Source organism: Fukomys damarensis, unplaced genomic scaffold (genome assembly GCF_012274545.1).
Source record: "Fukomys damarensis isolate Sample0158 unplaced genomic scaffold, DMR_v1.0_HiC HiC_scaffold_8, whole genome shotgun sequence".
NCBI classification, from domain to species: domain Eukaryota; kingdom Metazoa; phylum Chordata; class Mammalia; order Rodentia; family Bathyergidae; genus Fukomys; species Fukomys damarensis.
Window position 1 is genome coordinate 5,838,955 of NW_022900920.1, and position 20,211 is coordinate 5,859,165.

Here is a 20,211-nt window from a genome sequence, read left to right on the forward strand (position 1 = left end):
ACCCAAAGTGGCAAGGTGGATGATGATTCTGTCTTTCCTGATGAAATCAGGGGTAACAGGAAGCCCTGGACTTGCCACAGGGATGATTCAAAGCTGTGAGCCTCTAAGGGCTTTCTTTTTTCAAAAGTTAATTTTAATGGTATATTTAAAGTATACAATATTCATCACTGGAAATTTGCACCTTTAAATAATCCATCTTAGTTCTTAGTTTTTCCTCATTCCCCTGCTCTCCCTTCAACCCCTCCACCCCTCCTTATCCACAAAATCTTTGTTTCCATTTTTTCTTTCTCTCATATTAGTTCCATTCCCTTCTTTCTTTTCCCCTATCTCTCCTACTTCCCCTTCCCCTTTGCACCTTTGTTTTCTATTTCACATTATCTACGTGGCCCTCTGCGTTATATGCACTCACAAAGTCAGCCAAATGAGAAGAGAGAGGGCAATTTGCCAAGAAACAGCCCAATTTCCATGACAATGTTTCAGAACAAACAGGTCCACCAGGCCCAGTGAGGATCTGACCCAGGGATGGAATGCTTGGGAGCTGTTCCTGCTGAGTGCGAAGTGAAATCAGCTCACATATTTTTGCACAGAACTCTCTGAATGAAAGAAGAACATGAATGAACCAGGAGAGGTCTCTGTGAAGCAAGTAGGAGAAGCCAGCATGCAAACCAGCAGGCGAACAAGGCAGGATGTTAGGAAACTGGCCAATGTTTGTGATACCTGCAGGAACATTTCATAGAGAGCTTGCTTGGAGGCTTGGTCCAAGACAGTCCTGTCAAGAGTTTGTTCCAGCTGTTGGGCTGCAGAAGCCCAGCCCGGGTTTGGTCATCCAGGTCCCACTGACTTGATGTCACACATGGGGCCTTTCTGCTCAGCTCCCAAAGAGCACGGTAGCACAGGAGGCCCCCGAGGTCCTGCTGCTGCGGTTCATGGGGAATCTGGAGACACTGCTCAGAATTTGCAGAAGCCCATGCTATCTATCCAGCCTCTGTAGGCTCTGAACACAAGGTCTCCCTTGATGTCCTTAGCAGGCACCAGGAAGCCATGTGAGAAGAGTGGCGCAGGGCTCACTGTGTTCCAGAGGCAAACCTGGAATCTCCCTTGTGGTCCCCTGGCATCCCAGGCCGGATGGAGAAAGCTTGTCCTGGAGACTTAATGGGTCACTATGTGGAGTGACCCACCTTGACCACTCAGCCCTGTCCACACCTGCCTTTCCTGGTTGCAGACCTTCCCTCAGGGCACCTCCCATGTACTGTGGAGACGCTGTTGCCACCATCAGCTCAGAAAACACATATGCTGCACACATGATGGCCAAGGAGGTGGCCCCGCCCCTGTGCTGCTCTGGCTCCCTGCCCACCAGGCCTTGCAGGAGGAACGAGGACCACAGTTGTCTTCCCTGGCTCCTACCCTGCATGTAGGGCCAAGTTTGGTCAGCAGAGGGCGCAGAAGGCCATTGCAGTTACCTCCTGGCCCAGCCATCATTTTTCTTGCTGCAACTGCTGGGCTATCACAAGTGTGGATGCTTGTGAAGTTCTCCCTTGTCCTGCTACTGTCATCCTACAGTCCATAGTGGGCCCTTTGCACTAACCCTCACTTGTCCTTGCTGGGCATCTACTTGGCTAAATTCTGTCCAGCAGGGTCTGGTCCCCAGCTTGGGTAGCTCCCTCCTTGGGGACCCTTTCATGTGTCATTGTCACTAGAGTTGCCACATCAAGCTGTGGGGAGGTTTCTGTCCCCTAGTTATGTTAACACTGACCAGCGTAGCACTGATGCCTCTGGTCTTTAAAAATTGTCTTGCCCCACCCACCCCTCTGTGCTCAGGTCTCCTGGCATACATACAGGCACGGCTCTCTGTATTCAGCCCCGGAGGGTCAGGCTGGCCTCCTCCTAAAAGAAGGTAGCAGGGAAATCTAACTCTCAGATCTTAGATGTCAGGAGAATGAGGTGGGAGGGCTTGTGTAGGCCTTGCCATCAAGCACAGGAATTCAAAGAGCCACATGGTTAGGGCCACATGGTCAGGGCCAAGTGTAATAGAGCCACATGGATAGAGCAGTAGGACCATAACAGACTGGAACAGAGAGTGCAGAGCCACTTCATACACAGAAGAGGGATGGTCCCACCAATATTTGGGGTCAGCATAAATGAATGCTCCTATTCAATTGGGCAATTGGCCCTGTGACAGCTAATGAATGCCTTCCAAAGAAGTCCATGTCCTAATTACCAGAACCTGTAAATGTGTGCCCATCTATGGCTAGAAGGACTTTGCAGTTGTGATTATATGAAGGATCCTGAGATGGAGACATTGTTCCAGACTGGGTGGGTCTGGTACGATCGCAGGTCTTCCCAGGAGGAAAGGCAGAGGTCAGAGGAGATGGAAATGTCCACGCTCTGGCCTGGAGGATGGAGGGAGGGGACATGAGCCAAGGGGTACAGGCACCAAGATGGGCTCTAGAGGCTGGAAAGATGAAGAGGTGAGACCTCCCTCAGAGCCTCCAGCAGAAAGAAGCCCTGCTCACAGATGGATTTTAGTGCAGGGGACTGACCTTAGTCTTCTGACCTCTGGACTGTTGCCGTACATTGTGGACCGAGCTGTGGACTGTGTGACAGCAGCCACTGGAAGCTGAAATAGCCCCCCCTGCTTACAGAATAACCCAGGAGGATAGGGAGGAGCTGAATGTCAGGCTCAAACTCCTCAGATGAGACACCAGTGCAGAACACATGTCAGCATTATGAACTTTTGCTGTAAAAGCTGACTGGGTGGAAGCAGGGGGTCCAGTGTGCAGCCCCTGGAAGACTTCCAGGTTACCACAGGGCCCTGCTAGGCAATGAGGGTCAGAAAGTGGCCAAGAGAAAAGGAGGAGAAGCTCCAGCAGACACTTTCCAATGGTGGTGGTGCTCATGGGAAGTACCAACAAAACCCAGTGAGAGCCCATCGTGGAAGGGTGCCAGAGCCGATGGAGGCGGCACCTGGGGCCTCCCCATCTACATGGGGTCCGTGGGGAACGAGTAAAACTGCTCTGGAGCTGGCTATAGAGTGAGCCATGTGAGACAGAGGCCAACGGTGACAGGAGAGCTGCACAAGCAAGCTGCTGTTCACTGTGAATATCTGTCCTGTACAATGGCTACACAATGGGCTGTAAAACCAACAGGCAGAGAAAGAACAACAACGAAAATGACGTGAGATGATTTCACACGTCCCCAGCTCAGTGTCAGGCAATAGAAGCGTGAGGGATACAAACTAGGGTGACAAAATATGAACAAAGGCAGTGAAGTGTCAGCGAGGCCAGTGAGGACCTGGAGCTGGGACAGGCACAGTGGCTTTTCCTGCCCCATGGGCCACATGCCATGCACCGATGCTTTTGGCGTTTTTCTGGGTAAGAGCACTGTCACAATCAGAAAAGGAGAGAGAGAGACAGAGAGAGAGGGAGGGAGAAAGAGAGACTGAGAGTGAGAGCATGAGAGAAAGAAAGAGAGACAGAGAGAGAAAGAAATAAATGTATTTAAAAAAATAAAAAAGAGGAAGAAGGATTTAACCCTAGTGCAGGCAGAGCTTCCCACAGGAGAGGACTCATGCTCTCTGACCCACCCTGATGGTGCTTGAGAGGAGCTAACCCTGCCTTTCCTCTTGAGTCTGTTAGTGCCCTGTCTACTGTGGGCTCTGTGACCCCACCTTGCACATGGACCTTGCTGTTGATTGGAACCAATGGTCCTGTAGGAATAAACCAACTTCTAGGACACATAGAAACCATAAAAAGAACCTGAGCCCAGGGTCAGCCCTTACCACAGGTTCTGTGCACACACAAGCCCACTGTTTGTACAACTGGCCTGGCAGTCACAGTCTGATCAAAGATGGCATGGGAGGGACCATGTTGCTGCTCTGCCCTGACCCAGCACCCTCCCTTCCTGGCTGCCCGTATCCCTTGGGAGCAGAGAGTTTCTGCCACTTTTGCACTCACAGGGTGCAAGGGAGCTGGATGCCTCACAGTGCTACCTCTGCTTCTGCTTGCACAGGCATACTGGAGTACACACTCACATGCTTGCACACACGCCACACAGTGACACACGTACCCTTGCACACAAACTTCATACTCACACCATACACAGTAACACACATGCATTTGCACACACCATTGCATGTATATACAATCATACCACAATAGTACATGCACACATGCAACATACACAGCACACACTTGCACATGCATTTGCATACACGCACACTAATACATGCAGAATGCAGGCTTGCATAGACAGCATGTACACACACGCACACTCACACAACCACACACAAACACAAAAACATTGACATCCTCTTAGGTGCACATACTCATACACACATGCATACTCTCGTACACAGTTGTACATGTGCACATATAACATATATACTCATACACGACCCTCACATCATCACAAACTCACACACTTGTACGCACATAGGTACACACACAAAACACACATGCTCACATTTTCCCACACACCACACACACATTCTACATGTATTTGGATGTGCACACATGCAACCAGACAACCACATAAATTCACACATGTATGCACTCATATATATGTGCTCATGCACACATGCAAAGCTCCTCACGCATACAGTTGTACACGTGCATATACAATACGCACAAACCCACAGCCTCACTCTGGGGGCAACTCAAATGCCACGTACTCTTCTCCTTACTCTCATATTCACACCTGCACACCCTTAGGAGACACACAGGCTAGGAAGTCAGCTAACACACAATTTAGACAGAAATGAATAAAAGCAAGGCCTTGACATGGGACATGAGTGTCATATTCTGAATCCCTCGTGTGGTTGTTTATAGACAGCCCAGCTTGAGAGTTTTGGCTAAGGCAGGAAGGGACTTGGGGCTTCAGATCCCTGGGGTAGTAACACTGGAGAATCATCCAGAAGCCCATCATGGTGGTAGATTCACCTCAGGAGGTTGTTGTCACCCAGCCTCTCCACCATCACATGCAGCTTTGTGGGTAGATATGACATAGGCCCACCATCCTGGATGGGCAGATGGAAGAGGCAGCAGTAAAAGAGCAGAGGGACAGGTCAGAGGGTGGGTGAGAGGACAAAAGGAATGAGTTCCCACCACGGCCCTCAGTCTGTCTGGGTGAGGAGGTACAATGCCTGGCGAGGGGGCTAGGGGCCTACTGAGTCTATGGAGTCAGTGTGGGGCATTGCATTCTGATGGCCAGCTGTGGCTCTGGGCAAGCTTTTGTGCCTCTCTGACCTTGCTTTTCCTATTTGCAAAGCTTAGAGGAAGGCCAGAAGACTAACCCTGAGGACCTTTCTGGCCTGAGACCAAAAGATCCACAAGGAGAGTTGGGAATGGATATGAGGGCTGCATCATGAAGAGCTCTGGGTTTCATGGCACTCCTGGAGGCTCTTCACCATTACATGAGTATCTCACCCACAACCCCCATATCCCTTTGGCTCCATAAACTCCATGGTCTTCTGAGCAGCAGGCACCCAGAAGAGGTGTAGGTCAGCCATGCCCCCACCTCCTGCTCAGCACCTGTCTACCTGCCTGTGACCCCGGCTTGCTTTGAAGCAGCTCGCTTGAGGAGTGGTCCACAGATGTGAATTCAAAATAGAAAACTGTGGCTGGTGTACCCTGAGGGGCCCAGCTCTACGTGTAGGTAAAGCCTGGCCAGTGCTTGAACATGAGCGTGTCCCCAGCCCATGGCACTTGTTACAATTTGCAATTGTGACCCAAGAGGTTCCTGGCTGAGAAGGAAACCACTCTCTGTCGAGCAGAGTTGGGAAATGGAATGGTTTCTCTAACTCCAGGCAGAGTCAGGAAACAGAACGGTATTCGTCACACGTGCTGGCCTACGCAGTTGAACAGGAACACAGCCATGGTGCTACTGCAACTGTCCTTTCAAGGAGAAGCATCACCGGCAGACCTGTAGTAATGGGAACCACTTCGGTGCACTTTATCAGAGGGGTAGCAAAATTAGGATGTAATAATATGTAGCTAAATTGGAAATTAGCCCCTGAGCATCTACAAGAAGGTCTGTTGCTTCTGAAGTGTCTTCCCTTTGGATTACAGAAGGAGTAGAAAACACGAACAGACCTGGCTTCTCAGAGACCTTCCTGGGTGAAGACTGACTAGCAGGGTTGGAGAGAGGCACCCAAGGTGGGGAGCTGGCCCAGCCGACAGAAACCTGTGCAGCTCAGCCACATTCCCACTCTCTTAGTGGGTGTGGAACATGCCAAGAGCAGCCGTGTGTAAAATCCAAGGATGTGCTCAGGACTGTGATCAGGAATCTGTTCAGTGGTCCTGACTGTGGTGATAAGATGGAACAGTTAGACTAAAGACCAAGACAGAGAAGTGATTTGACTGTGGTTATGAGAATTCAGAGAAATAGTGAGTCAGGATTGAAATATTGCTGTGAAGGTCTAAATATGTCTCTGCTTTGTAAAGAAGGGTCAGCTTGGGGGACACTCTATTACACTCATTCTTTCCTTTAGGGTTTCTTACCTTATCTCCTTCTCTCAACCTCTCCTCTCTCCTCTCATTCATGTAGTTAGGAATGGACAGATCCAACAGCTTTTCTTCAGAATGCAAGGCTTGGGTGGGAGGCAGTGTCCTCAGGGCCCAAGGTGCTCTATGAGGGGCCTGTTACAGGACCGGCTCTTGGCTAGTGTCTGGGAACTTGGCTTCTGGCATGTTACCAGTACAGGCAACTCAGCTTTCTAGGCTACGTATGCAAACAGTGTGGTGTGTGCTCATCACCTGTACTTGCTCTGGGTGCCTGCAGGATTTGAGCCTGTGGCCAGTCAGTGGATAGAGAGCACCTGTGACCAGTTCCAGTAAGAACCCTGAGGAGGCCTGAGCTAGCCTCCCTGCATGGAAACACAGTGCATATCTTGCTGTGTTTTGCTTCAGGAGGTAGGGGAATAGGTCTTCTGTGTTCCCATACTTTAGAGCAGCAACTTTGAGCCCCTTCCATGGACCTCCCAGACCCTGCTCACTATGGCTTTTGCCCTTGCAGTCCTGTCACATGACCTGGTGCATAGAGGAACCATGTTCGGGAAAGCTATGCCTCTGTGTCTTGAGTGTTGGCGTGCTCCTTATGGTGGATTAGCGGTGGAGCCCTGCCTGCCCAGAGAGTAGTTAATTCTGCTGGCCACTCCCCTCAGGAGGCAAAAATCATACATTGTTGTTCAACAACGTCTAGCTCAGACTAGACACTGAAGTGATTCCCCAGAGGCTAATTTAACATATCCTGTGTCCTGATGGCTAATTCATGGTGTAACATTTAATGAGCAGGAGTTAATGGCCAGATATCTCTGATGGCACAGATAGGAATGAAATACCATCGTTGTGATACTGGGAATGATAGTCCTAGTTTCTTGTGGTCACACTTGAGGTGGCTAGGGACATCTAGAGGAGATGTCTGTGGGGTCCATGTGTCTAAAAGTCTAGAATGATGTGGATCCTGGAATGGCCACAGTGGTTTTAGGCTGTGGGCAAGATCAGATCTTGTCCTATGGACAAGAGCTGAAGGTGTCAGATGTGACAATGGCCACTTTGGAGGGCCACTATGGAGATGAGGTGTCCTAGAATCAGAAGCGATCCTTGGGGTGCTGGAATAGTTGGGGCAGTGCCTCCCAAGAGCTGGATGGGTGGTGTCCAATGCTGCCCATCACTTGCACCCATCCACCTTCTTGTTTACCCTCCCTTCTTCCAACACCATCCCCTCTTTAGGGCACATCCTGCTCTGCCCTAGGTTGGCCTCCCCTCACAGAGAACGTTTTCTTTTTCTGGAGATTCTATCTGAAGATTGTCCCCGTTGGCCCCTCCTCCAAGCTCAGGGCAGCACTTGTGTTGTTGGCCTAAGGCTCACACTAGGTCCCAGGTAGTGTCTAACCCACAGAGGCCAAGGCAGGACTGAAGGGTCAGGAACTGAATCACACTCAACTTGCAGCCACGCCTGCACTAGAGACCCCAGCAAGGCCTGAGTCAGCTTGATGAAGTCTGGGTGAAGCCTGGCCTTGGATCCAAGCCCTTGGTACTTCCTGGAGGTGGTATCTCCTGCTGGGCACACAGTCACACCATCCCACAACTTGCTCAATTCTTCACACGCCATAAGAGCCACAGTGGTGAGCCTGGCTAAGGCTGCCTACAAGTGGGACACACAGATTACCTGTTCCTTCTCTGTCCACAAAGCCTGTAGCAGATGCAGAGATTTCCAAATACAGGAAGCAGCAAGACACCACTGTCGCAAAGATCTCTCCACAGACACAAGCTGTGCAGTGATGTGCTGCTGTAATCAAGCTGGTTGTCTTTGTTCCTCTTGTCTCTAAAGTATCAGTGCATTTCTAGAGACGGTGATCTTTTTCCCTGAATATTTAATGATCTGTGAAAATTAAACTACCTTCTCTTAAATAACCAATAGCCAAGGAAAGAATTCAAAGGAAACTAATCAAGATAAATGAAAAAGCTGCACAACATACTTTGGGATATAGCAATGCAGCTCAGAGGGAACTTTACAGTTGTAAACATCTGTATTAAAGAAGAAAGTTCTCAAATCAATAATCTAATGTTTATACTGGAAGGAACTGAATAAAGAAGAGCAAACTAGACCCAAAGCTAGTGGAAGAAGGAGAATCATAAGGATCACAACAGAGGTAAAACAGAGAGTAGAAAAAGAGAGAAAACAGATAAACCAAAGTTCGTTCTTTAAAAAGCGCAGCAAAGTTGGCAAACCTCTGCAAGACGGTGCAAAGAAAAGAAAGAAAGCTAATACTGCTTCGGAGGTTCTAGCCAAAACAGTTAGGCAGGAGGAAGAAATGAAAAGCACCCAGATTGGTAGGGAAGCCCTACACACAGATGACATGAACATCATCTATATGGGAAATTCTGAAGAATTCACAGCAAACTATAGTATCTGATAAGGCAACTCAGCAAAGCTGCAAGATACAAGATTGACATACAAGAATTAGTTATATTTATATACAGAAGCATTTCATTTATGTAACAGTACAAAGGAAAAAAAACAGGAAAGACTTAGGCAAGGAGGTGTAAGATTTGCGCATTGCAAATTATAAAGCATTTCAGGAAGAAATTAAAGATGTCCGTAAATGAAAAGAAGGCTCATTCTTGTAGACTAGAAGAGTTAGTCCTGTGAAAACAGTAATACTTCCTCATTTGGTCTGCAGACCCCGTAGTCCCCACGGCAGGACCCGGACAAACTGCCTAAGGCCCTCAGGAGTTACCCTGGCCCCGTTTGTGAACTTACTTGCTCATGGCCTGCCTCTTTATCCGTGGGAGTTTGGGCCTCTGATGACTCACTCCCAGGATATAAACACCATGTCCTGTGTCTATCTGTCCACCTGTCCACACACAGGATCCAGGCCTAGGTGTGGGCTGCTTTTCACCCCAGCTCATGTGGCTTGGGCTTCCATACTTTGGGCTTTGCTCTGGTGTGGATTCTCGCTACACCCTTGTTGTCAGGGAGGAGACCTGGATGGGCTGATTCTTCTCCACACGACCAGCACCCATTTCCTGAGGGCCCAGCTGGCCATGGAGTGCTTCCAAAGGCCCCATGTGCACATGAAGGGCTCGTCTTGGGACTAAGGGGAGATGAAACCAGGCGAATCACTATCTAAAATCACAGAATTTCCATTGAGACGCTAGTTTGTGTTGCCATAGAAACCAGAAACCTCCATCAGGACTGAGGCGTGAATAGATGACCCTAACCTTGGCAATGAAGCCCACTCAGTTGAAAGGTTTGGACTTTCAAAGGCTGATGTCTTGAATGAGTCCTCCCATTTTTTGATCCAGTCCTGACTCAAGAGCAGGTTACCAACCCACCAGTGGGGATCATGGGGATGTCAGTGCCCTCTCCCCACTAAGTTGTCTTGTAAAGAGAGAAGGCCTCTAACTTAACCATACCCCCACCATACTCATGCAGAAAGGATTCAAGCTTGTATAGTATTCATTGACTTCAGATCTGAAAAATTCCCTGAAATCTCCAGGACATGAGCATACATTCCCCACAGCTGAGCAAAGGTATGTTCTGAGCGCACATTCAGACCCAGCTGTGGGATTCAGGGAAGGGGAGGGCTTCAAAAAATATTAACAGCCCAAATAGCATCATCTGGTTTTCCACAGAAGCCTCTCAGGCACCTTTAGTTTTCAAATCTTTGTTGAAAACTTGCAGGATGGGCCAGGACACGTGGGTTCCTTTATACGCAGACAATGACCTTGACCAGTTACCCTTGAAGCTAGTTTCACTGCCTGTTGTGACTGAGGGTCCAGCAGGAAGGGTTTGGCTAAGTGGGATGTGCACCTGTCAGGTTCTCTTGGGGCTTTACATAGTGCTGAGAAGTTCTTGGCACACAGCAACTAATTTCTGTTAATGTTGATGTTCACAGGCCACATATAACTTTTGGGCCTGAAGCCTGAGATGCAGACCCAGGGATGCCCTTTGTAGGGCTGGGAGAAGTGCATCCTCTCAGTGGGACACTGGGTTGAGGAGATGGTGGCAGAGGCTGTGGGCCAGGGTATGGAGGGCCCTTAGGAAATCTGAAAGGAAAGACTCCAGGTCTCCAATTGCTTCTCACATGGTCTCCTCAGGAAGGGGCAGCACATTCCCCAACCAGCCCGAAGCCAGACCAGAGAGTAGCAGAGAGGAGCAGGCACTTGGTGGAGGATGACGCTATCTCCAGTGGCTAGGCCACCCCGAGTTTGTATCTGTAGAGTGTGTGCACTATGGAGGGTGCGGTGAGTCCGTAGCTATCCATGGTGGGCAGGGGCTGAGAGTCAGGAGGGGTGTGGCATGCCAGTGACCAAGGGACACTGCAGGGATCACAGCATCATGCAGACACTCCAGCATGGGAAAGCCCAGGGGGAAGGGCAGGAATGGTCGGTCTCCTGGTAGAACTTTGAATGGCAGTAAACTTCCTCGGAGCACAGGAGCATGGCCTGCAGTTCACTGCTGCTCAGCATCACTACCTATGCTCTGCTGTGGGTCCTCTGAGGAAGGAGCAGGGAATGCCCAGCTGGAGTTGGTCCCCTTTCCCAATTCACTTTCATCCAAACTTGCCTTGAAATCTCTGCCCGAGTGCATAATAGTTTACTACCAGCAAACAGCAGGTATCTTAGAGTCTCTGACATCAGGAAGTAAACCAAAGTCACAACCACCAGTCTTCAGTGCGATTACCGTAGGAGGCACAGCAGGCCTCATGCCAGGAACTGGGCATCTGGGAAGAACACGCCCAGCACACAGACACACACGCCCCAGAGCAGCTGAGCTCCAGTCATAGCAGTGCTCTGTTCCCTACGGTTCACTGAGTCCCTTCCCCAGCATATTGCCCCTTAGCTCCTTTCCAGGACCCTGCCCTTACCCCAGCTTCACCCTCTGCCCTACCTGGTCTCACTCAGGATGCTGTTTTGCCTTCCCCTTGCTGCCCCCATTCTCATACCCAGCACACTTTCCCTGATCTCCATCTCTGGATGCTCCCTTACACCCCTGCATGCTGCTGCCCCAGCTCCCTAGCCCCATTCAACCCCCAGGCCACCTATGAGGATCAGCTCATCCTCAGGCACAGAGTTGACTGGTGAAGGAATCTGCCAAGACCTGTAAAGGTTGGGGATTCCTTGGGATTCCTAGGGCCCTGGGAATGGAGGGGGCTGTGCTCGGAAGTGCGCTTGCATACCTGAGCAGGGGCTTCTTGGGGAACGGTGGCTGGTCTGTGCCTGGGCATGGCAGGGCCTTCTTGGTCACTTGCTTGTAGATGTTCCTGGCGGTCACTCCGATCCACAGCATGGTGGAGAGTGTGGAGTAGTGCAGCACGATGCCCACCTGGGAGGGGAGAGTTGTCAGCCAGGCTCCCCTCTGCCGGCTACCTGCCCCAGTGTCACTGACCTGCAGTGCGCAGCTCAGCCTTTCTGGAAGCCCCAGCAGGCTGAGCCCCAGCAGCTTCTCTATAGCTTTTTAGTGACAAGAAATGAGTCCACTAGGAAGAGGGTGACACTGCACAGGAGTGGCAAAGACCCCTGAACTGCTGAGTTTTGCTCTCCTGCTGCAAGAGGTGAGGCAGAGCCCATGGGGAGCCTGTGGGCCTGTGTACCAGTCCCGGAACAGTGCCCATGCCACTTCCCCATGTGGGGCCTTTGTACACACCCCTCCCTGAGGGCCCCCGGCCTAGAGTCCTACAGAAGGAGGGTGCTGCTGTACATCAGGGTGCTCCCAATGTGCTGTAACTTGTGGCATTACATGTAGGAAAACGCACCACAGGGATGAGGCTTAGACGACCCACCCATGCAGGTCAGAGTGACTCATTACTATGGAAACAGCTGCCAGAGTTGAGTGCCATCCACAACACTTAGGTGCTAGCTAATTATGCATTCCATACTCCTTCATCTCCATCTGATTCCATAAAATGAGGTTACCTTTGAGGTAATAACCTGACATTTCAAAATGACAAGTAAAATACTGTTATAATTGGAAAGGACATAAATGTTTAAGGAATACAGAGATTCCCTGAATAAAGTTAACATTGCACCAATTATAATAATTTCTCAAATCCAGAGTTCAATTTATACTTATGAGCAAACTCTGCAATAATTTTTGAGGATTTTGTAGGGTGGAAAGATAAAAAACTGTTTGTGAGCTCTCTGTGCAGAGCTCTTATGTCCTGCAAGTGTTTTTTTCCCCTCGGCTTTCCTGACCCTCAGCATGTGGGGGCTTCTGTGGGCCTTCCAAGCACTCAGGCCTCACTCTGGCTTGGCTGAGAGTGGGAGGTACCAGGACCTGCCAATGAGACCTCTCTGCACTGGAAAGCACGGGACAAAGGTGAGGAAGTTGTCCTGGCTTTGACTTGAAGGAAGAGCCCTTTCTTTTCGGGAATTGGTAGGATGGCTATCACTGCCATCTACAAAGATCAGAGATCTGTCCTAGAAAGGAACCTGATCCTTAGCTTTGGTCTACTCACCTAGGGCTGAGGAGGGTGACGAACGGGGCTAAGAGGACAGTAAGTGAGCTGGGAGGTCTGGCCTTCTCCTGTCTAAGCATCTCTTAGGTGTGGGCTTGGGGATCACAAGAAAGTGTATCTGGCAGGACTCCATCTCTCCAACACCCACTTTTGGCTGGACGCACAGGACTCCATCTCTCCAACACCCACTTTTGGCTGGACGCACGGGGAAGTCATAGGGATGCTGCCCTGGCTTCCAGAGAGCATTCTACTGCAGTAAAGGAGGTGCTAAGCAGGCTGCCCTCCCTCGCTTCCAGACCCAGGGCCAGCCCTGATGCACATTCATTATGTGGGACCATCTGTTTTTGTTTATGATGTCACTTAGTACTTTAATGAGGCTCATGGTCATTTTTTCTGTTGCCATAACAACTCTGTTCTCTGCAGCCATTCCAAGTTTTTCTGGTTGTTCTGCTGTGAGGCCGAGCCACACGTGGACGAGAGGAGGGGCCTGGGAGTGCTGGTCACAGGTTTTCGTTGGAGGGGGGGACAGCTCTAGCTTCCCACAGTCTGACATTTAACCTGCTCCTGATCAGGTGTCTCCCCCTAATATTTGATGGCTATAGATGCTATGCTGGGAGAACTGGGCCAGCTTTCTTCCCTACCTGCCAGGCTGCAGATCAGAACCAGCCTGGACTCTGGCTTACAGACCCTCAGTGGTAACAGACACATTTGTGTCCACAGGCATAGGAGAGTTAAATATCTGGGTGTGGTGGGGCTATTACCTCCAGGGCTCAGTGGATGCATTTACAGCTGCAGTCCTCAGCCCCACAGCTTCTGTTGAACCAAGCCTGCCTCTCCTCCATTGTTAACAGCTCAGCATCTTTCCCTGGCTTCTTGCTGGGTCTGTCTGCGCCCCCACCCCCAATGGCGGCTCTGTTCTGTGAGCCGGGTGAGTGTGTTTCTGACTGTTCCCTGCACCCACAGCAAGCCCTGGCACCTGGTCGGTATGTTTGCCAAGTGAGTGGGTGGATGAGTAGATGAGGCCTGGTATGTTCTGGAAATGTAATCAGGAGATCAAGATAGCATCTGAAGGGCCATGATCTTTCCTGTGCCACCAAAGAGGGGGCCATTTCCTCTGATGGGGATCTCAGGGATTGTCACAATGAATTGGACATTTTCCACCTTAGCATGAGTTCCTCTACAGATCTGAACTCTGCAGGTCCTTCCAGACCCACCCCTGACTTCCTCTATCAAACATTGGTGTTGGGCCTCACTTGCCTCTTGACCTTTATGATCCTCTCCTGGGCTGGCCAAAGCATGGGAATAATTGCAGGTTTGCTGCAGGGCCCTGCACCATTTCTCTGAAACCCTGATGCGATTCCAGTGGGCTGAGTTGCTGGTGGGTCTTAGTTGTGGAGTTCTTGGTGGCAAAGTGCAGTCATAAATATAACAGCCCACTTGATTGCCTTTCAGATCACTCCCAGGCAGGCATTTATAGCAAGGCATAAACAGGATTTCCCTGTGCTCCCCATGATTGTTTCCAGCTGGCAAGAGGCATGAAGACAGAAACTATCTGCCCCCCAGCTCCCCTTCATATTGTGCTGCCAAATGTGCTGCAGACACACCTAGGGTCTAGGTGGAGCATGGACATGACATGCCGGCACACATTCCAGAATCTTCTGGGGCCCAGGGCTCGGGGACAGTAGCAGTGTCACTCAGGCATGGCTGGCTGGCTCATGTAACACTCCAAGACTCAACTTGGGTCAGTGCTGGGAAAGGAAACATCCCCATGTCTATGCCAGGCCAGTGTCGGGTGGGCGCAGAAACTACATGGGGGGAAGGTATGTGTTCACAGTCTGAATTTTCCCCTATGAAGCACTCTGGTGGGGCAAGCCTGTCATCCACAGACACCCCGGGGTGAGGCTCGCCTGTGGCCATCTGTGCAGGTGGAAAGATCAGGGGATGGCTGATGGTCATTGACATCAGTACAGGATCATATGGGCCTACAGAAGGCTGCATCTGTGGCTGTCAATAGATCTCCATTGAATTCACAATAACAAAGGGGCAAAGAAGCAGGACAATGCCCGAGTTACTAGCCCATCGTCACTGGCCCATGAAGTGACAAAAACTATAGAAATCTTTGGTAAGTTGCTCTGGGTCCCTGGGCATGGTCCCATTTGTGGACACAGAGCCAGCATAGAGATTGGGTGCATATACAGATACTATATGGAATGTATCTAGCAGGATTCTTGTCTCTCAAACACCCACTTTCAAGCTATAGCTGGGCTCTCTTCCTTGGCCCAGGACCGCAGCCCAATGGGAATAGGACTATGCCTCATTTTGATGGGAGGGTCTCTACTGTGGGTTTTTCCACAAGCTACAGCTGCTTTATATTTCCTTCTTTTAAACCAAAGCCAGGTCACCGGTGTACTGAGGATCCATTTGGCAATTTTCACTGTTCTTTTCAAGTCTCAGATCCTTCCAAGATCCCCCTTTTCCTGAGAGAAGACAGAACTGCCAAGTGCGCTGCCTACTGAGGACAGCTTGGTGAACTGCAAATGCCACAGCTGCTCCTCCTGATGGCATGGTGAGGTTGGCACCTAGGAGGCTTCACCTGGTCCTTCCTGAGCCTGCCCTGCCAGTTTCTCTGGGAAAGACAGCTGTGCCTGATTCTCAGGAAGATCACCATTTGCTGCATAGTAAATGCTAGCTCAGTAGTGGCAAACCTATGGCTGTTTGTATCACTGAAAGCTCCAAAAGGTTCGCCATCACTGGAGCTGCATACCATATAGGTCTCAGAACAAGCTGGTCCAATTGAAAGTAAATTATTTTACAGAATCAAATGATGAGCAAAACAATTGGCTTCAGATGGAGAGAAACTGTGATAGGGACCTGCTGGATATATGCCTAACTATTCCCTTCATGAGCAACAGCTGAGCAAATACTAAAGTATTAGTTCATAAACAAGACAATTAGCACACATTTCCCCTTTGGTAGGAATGCTGATAAATACACTTTCATTTTTGTGGCACAGTGAGACACAGACAGCACTCACCGCCTGGCACAGGATTGGGTATTTGGTGCGGTTGATGCCACCTGCGAACACAGTGAAGGTCAGAGCTGCATGGCAGCAGAAGTTCAGGAGCGTGTGCCGGCCTTTCCTGCTGATCCGGATGGCACTGTGGGAAACGGAGATTTCATGTTAGGAGCCAGCATATTAAGGAACAGCATGGAAACAAGCACTCTTGCCCCAATGCCAAGCTCTGTCCACAGTGGAAATAGTAGCCCCTTAGTGAGCTGGGAGCAACATGTTCAAAGGACTAGATCACGGGACAGAGAGTTGACAGTGCTGTCTGCAGCTTAGTGGGTTACCACTGAATGACTGTGCGGTAGATCACCTTACAGAGTATTATGCCTGGAAGAGCTTTTGCAAAATCTTGACCAATTTGATCATTTGACAGATGAATGTGTTACAGCCCCAAGACTATGACTTACCCACAGTCCCAGTGATAGAAGTTATGCCCAGAAGGGGTTCTGCCCTCTCTGAGTAGATATCTATTATTCAGAAAGAGGGTGATGGCTATGTAACTATAAGCACAACTCCAGGTGCTCCAGTGCCTGGGCTTTGACTAGGACACTGTCTATGGATGAGAACATCTCCATGGCCACAAACATGTCTAAGGTTCTGCCCAGCTGGCTATGGCCAGGACTGATGTTAACTTATAACTATGACTTCATCATGACCTTGAACGTGTCCAAACTTCTCCTCATAATCACAGCTGCTATGGTCTAAATGTATGTATTACTCCCAAATTTATATGTTGAAACTTAATCACCAATGTGGTGGTATTAGGATGTTAGGTGTTTGAACAGAGCTCTCATAACTGGGATTAGTGTCTTTATAAAAGAGACCACAGAGAGCTGCCTCACCATGTGAGGTCACAGGGAAAGGGTGCCATCTATGAACCAGGAAATAGGCCCTTACCAGTCACTAAATCTGATGGTGTCTTGTTCTGCACTTCCAGCCTCCAGGACTGTGAGAACTCTATTTCTATTCTAAATGATTGTTTAGCAACCTCCCAGTATGTGGTAATTGGTTATAGCAGCCCAAACAGACTAAGACAACAGCTTTGTACCTGCCTAAGCCTCTCCCATGACTGTGGCCTTGGACTTACTCATCCCCTTCCTGTGACTGTGGCCTCGGGTGAGCCTGAGCTTCTTACCATGACCACAGTCTTGGATGCACTCAAGCTTCTTCTCATGACTGTGTGTATGGCCAAGGCCTAAGTATTACCCATGAGTTTGATTATGGGATGGACTGTGGCTGTGGCCGGCTCCCCTCCTCACACTTTCCAGTGCATCTCCAAGTGATGTAGTGAGGTCACCATCACTCCTGCTTTCAGACAAGGTGGCCAAAAGCAAGCTCAGTATTATAAATCCAACTGTCCTTCCCTTCCCAGGTAAAAGGAAATGATGTACAGGCATATCAAAGGTCTTGCAGTCCTCTAGGCAGGGCCTCAGTGTATGTGAACCCATTTTAGGAAGGACTTATTTCACCTAATTTGACAAGAACGTGGAGGCTGCTGTTGAGGAGACCTGATGGAGGTCCAGAATGGAAGAGCTGGGCTTTCCTTGGGCACTGTCTCCTGCTGGCTCCTGTGATAGGCACCCAGAGTGTGGGCAGGCTTGAGCTGGTATGTAGTGTTAACTACCTTCTGGGGACATCTTGCTATGTGGAGGGGGTGAGGCCTTCCTTCAGGGATTTGCACTCAAGGGTGAAAGCATGGTGTCTCAGGCAGAGGATTTAGCTCAGTGGTGCCGCCACCTGCATTGCAAATGCAAGGTCCCAATTTCAATCCCCGGTACCAAAAAAACAAACAAAAAAAACAACCCCCAAAACAAAAAAAACATGGTGTCTCTCCTGGTAGCAGGGAGACACCACTCCCCTGTGTCAGACTTACCTCTGGTGCATGATGTAGGTGATAACAGAGGCAAGGAGGCACAGCAGCATGACCGCAGTGCATGCATACACCACAGGGTGCAGGAATTCCCCTGGGTACTGGGGCAGGGAGAGGACAGTGTTCAAATCCTAGGAAAGAAACAGAGGAGAAGAGGGGTGACTGTATAGCCAAGAGTCCATACACACAGCCAGTCACCTGAGTTTTCACTTTCAGGTTCAGCCTCCCCCCTCCGAGTGGCTCAAGGCACTTTCTGATTTGAACTTTGCTCTGTCAGGTTACTTAGGAGGTGTCAGGTTAGTGGCTGAGGAAGACCCTGCTCAGTGGATGTACCACTAGAGTGGAAGGGGTCTGCAGCAAGCCAGTCACCCACATGAGGTTGGTCTTCTCTTCCCAGGCCTGCTCAGCCAAGAATGTCTTTATGTGGCTTTGAAAGCAGCTCCCAGAGGGAGGCAGCATTGCTGCAGTGCCAGATGCCTTCCTCCAGCTCCCTTTCTGTCAAATGCTGCTGGCAGAGGGCAGGGCACAGCCCTGGCTTCCGATATGTACTTGTCTGCTGGCAGCATGCCTGCTCGGATGTCTAGATGGGGCCACCGGAAAAGCAGTGAAACGTCAAATTTCTCCAACCCACTTCTGAAGCTCACACCCCTTGACATTCTGCTTTTAAATGTCTCCCAGGGATATTTTGTATCACACGTTAGCATATCTGAGTACTGTTGACTCAAGCTGATGGAGAAAGAGAAGTAGTTATCAGAAAAATAGACACGGGACTGAGGATCTTGCTTTCATTTCTAATATCCCTAACCCCACTGTGCGTCACAGCCAAAGTAAAGGGTTTAAGGTGCAAGTCCAAAAGAGAGCATGGTTTCTCTGTGGTAGAGTAAAACTGAATGTCTCAATTGAAAAATATTAGAGCTGCTGGAGGTTTGCCCTTTCTGGGCCCTGTAGGGTGATGCCCTTATACTCGTGTTTCAGGCAGAGGGCTAAGTCTCTGGTCCCTCAGTCCTAGGGAAGATGTTCTGCTCAAGTGGGAAGTTAGGGTTTGCTGCTCCCAAATCTTTAGCCTTTGGGCCATGGATAGTGCAGGACAAAAGGATCAGGACAGAAGGATCTCTCTGGATGACATGGGACTTCAGGACTTGTGGTGCCTCATTGCCAATTTTATCACCAGATCATGAGCTCACGCTGACATTGGAGATGCCAGCCACGGGGTGGCAGGGATGTCATGGTCTGAAACAACCTCTTCAGGAGATCTTGAGGTTCAGCCTGCTCCTGCTTGATCAGTAAAACTGCCCATGTTTGGCCTGAAGCACTTGGAGGGGTGTGTAGTCTGGATCCTCAAAGGCTGGTGCTGCTTAGGAGGTAAGTCCCATCCTGGCCTTCATCTCTTCACCCCAAGGTGCCTCCTTTAGCAGTGTGGGCAGCCAACACCTGCCAGAAGGAGCCTTTGTCTGAGCAAGGACACGCACCTGTGGGGCTGGGAGAAGTAGTGATAGTTTATTTCAGCAGAGCTGTCTGCACATGGCCCTTTCTTCCTAGAAACCAAGCACCCAGGCTCATGACTCAGCTCAGCTTTGTAGTACTCTCTGGGCATTTCCCCCTGAGGGATTCTGAGAAGGTAAGCCTGGCCAGAGACCCCTGCTTTTGCTTCCCCTCCTTTGTAAAGAGGAGGCCCCCAGGCCCCAAAGCATCAGATGCCTCCTGCAGCAGGGTCAGCTCAGGGCCCCACTCAGATCCACCTGGGGGCTGCCTCCTCCAGGACATCTGACCTGCCAGGGAAGATCACAAAAATCTTTCCTTGGTGCCCAACTTCTGGGATATTTGACATCTGGTCATGGGGACTCTGTGTGGACTTTCTGAGTGCCAAGGCTATCATTCTGTGTCTGTCATGGTTCAGCCACTTGCTGCAAAATGGAAATAAGTCCAGAAGTCATGGGAAAGTATGTTTCCTGGTACAATGCTCACACCAAGTGATCTGCCAAGTTCTGTGCTTCTGAGAGGTGGGAAAGCCTTGAGTCACTTTAAGAACTTGAGGTTCACAAATAGTTTCTCTGGTGTGAAAAACTATAATAGTACATAAGATCCTAATGATATAATTGACAATGTGAAATAGGAAGAAAAGGCCTAAGGTATAGGGGAAGTGGGAAGGGTAGGGGAAATGTAATAAGGGAAAAGAAAAAATATGAGAAAATGAAAAAATGGAAATAAAGTGTTCATAAATGGGGGGGGGAGGGGGTGAAGGGAGGGCAGGGACAAGGGGAAAAAATGAGTACCAAGACCTGTCATGTAAAGGTACAAGATCCCAATGATGAA

The 20,211-nt window shown here is 49.8% G+C and overlaps 1 protein-coding gene and 1 long non-coding RNA gene across 8 annotated transcripts in view; one reads left to right on the forward strand and one right to left on the reverse strand.

Annotated features, from left to right (window-relative positions):
- Nucleotides 1–20,211, reverse strand: part of Adgra1 (adhesion G protein-coupled receptor A1) — a 42,090-nt gene that overhangs the window by 12,120 nt on the left and 9,759 nt on the right. For 3 of the 6 annotated variants that reach the window (XM_033761330.1, XM_033761331.1, XM_033761332.1), the window contains 4 exons: nt 19,083–19,375; nt 17,902–18,029; nt 15,996–16,119; nt 11,684–11,829 (listed from right to left, as the gene is read on the reverse strand). In XM_033761330.1, the coding sequence (XP_033617221.1) occupies nt 11,684–11,829; nt 15,996–16,119; nt 17,902–18,029; nt 19,083–19,125 (441 nt within the window). In that variant the 5' untranslated portion in view covers nt 19,126–19,375. Of the gene's footprint in view, nt 1–11,683; nt 11,830–12,961; nt 13,260–15,995; nt 16,120–17,901; nt 18,030–19,082; nt 19,376–20,211 lie in introns of those variants that run through there. The other 3 variants (XM_033761333.1, XM_010620218.2, XM_010620237.2) reach the window with 2 other exon arrangements.
- LOC104859540 lies at nt 13,390–15,590 on the forward strand. Of its 2 annotated transcripts, none has more exons than XR_779423.1 (3): nt 13,390–13,889; nt 14,887–15,083; nt 15,410–15,590. It is a non-coding gene; the product is annotated as an uncharacterized LOC104859540 (long non-coding RNA). The 2 variants fall into 2 exon arrangements; XR_779422.1 differs by having other exon boundaries at nt 13,394–13,467.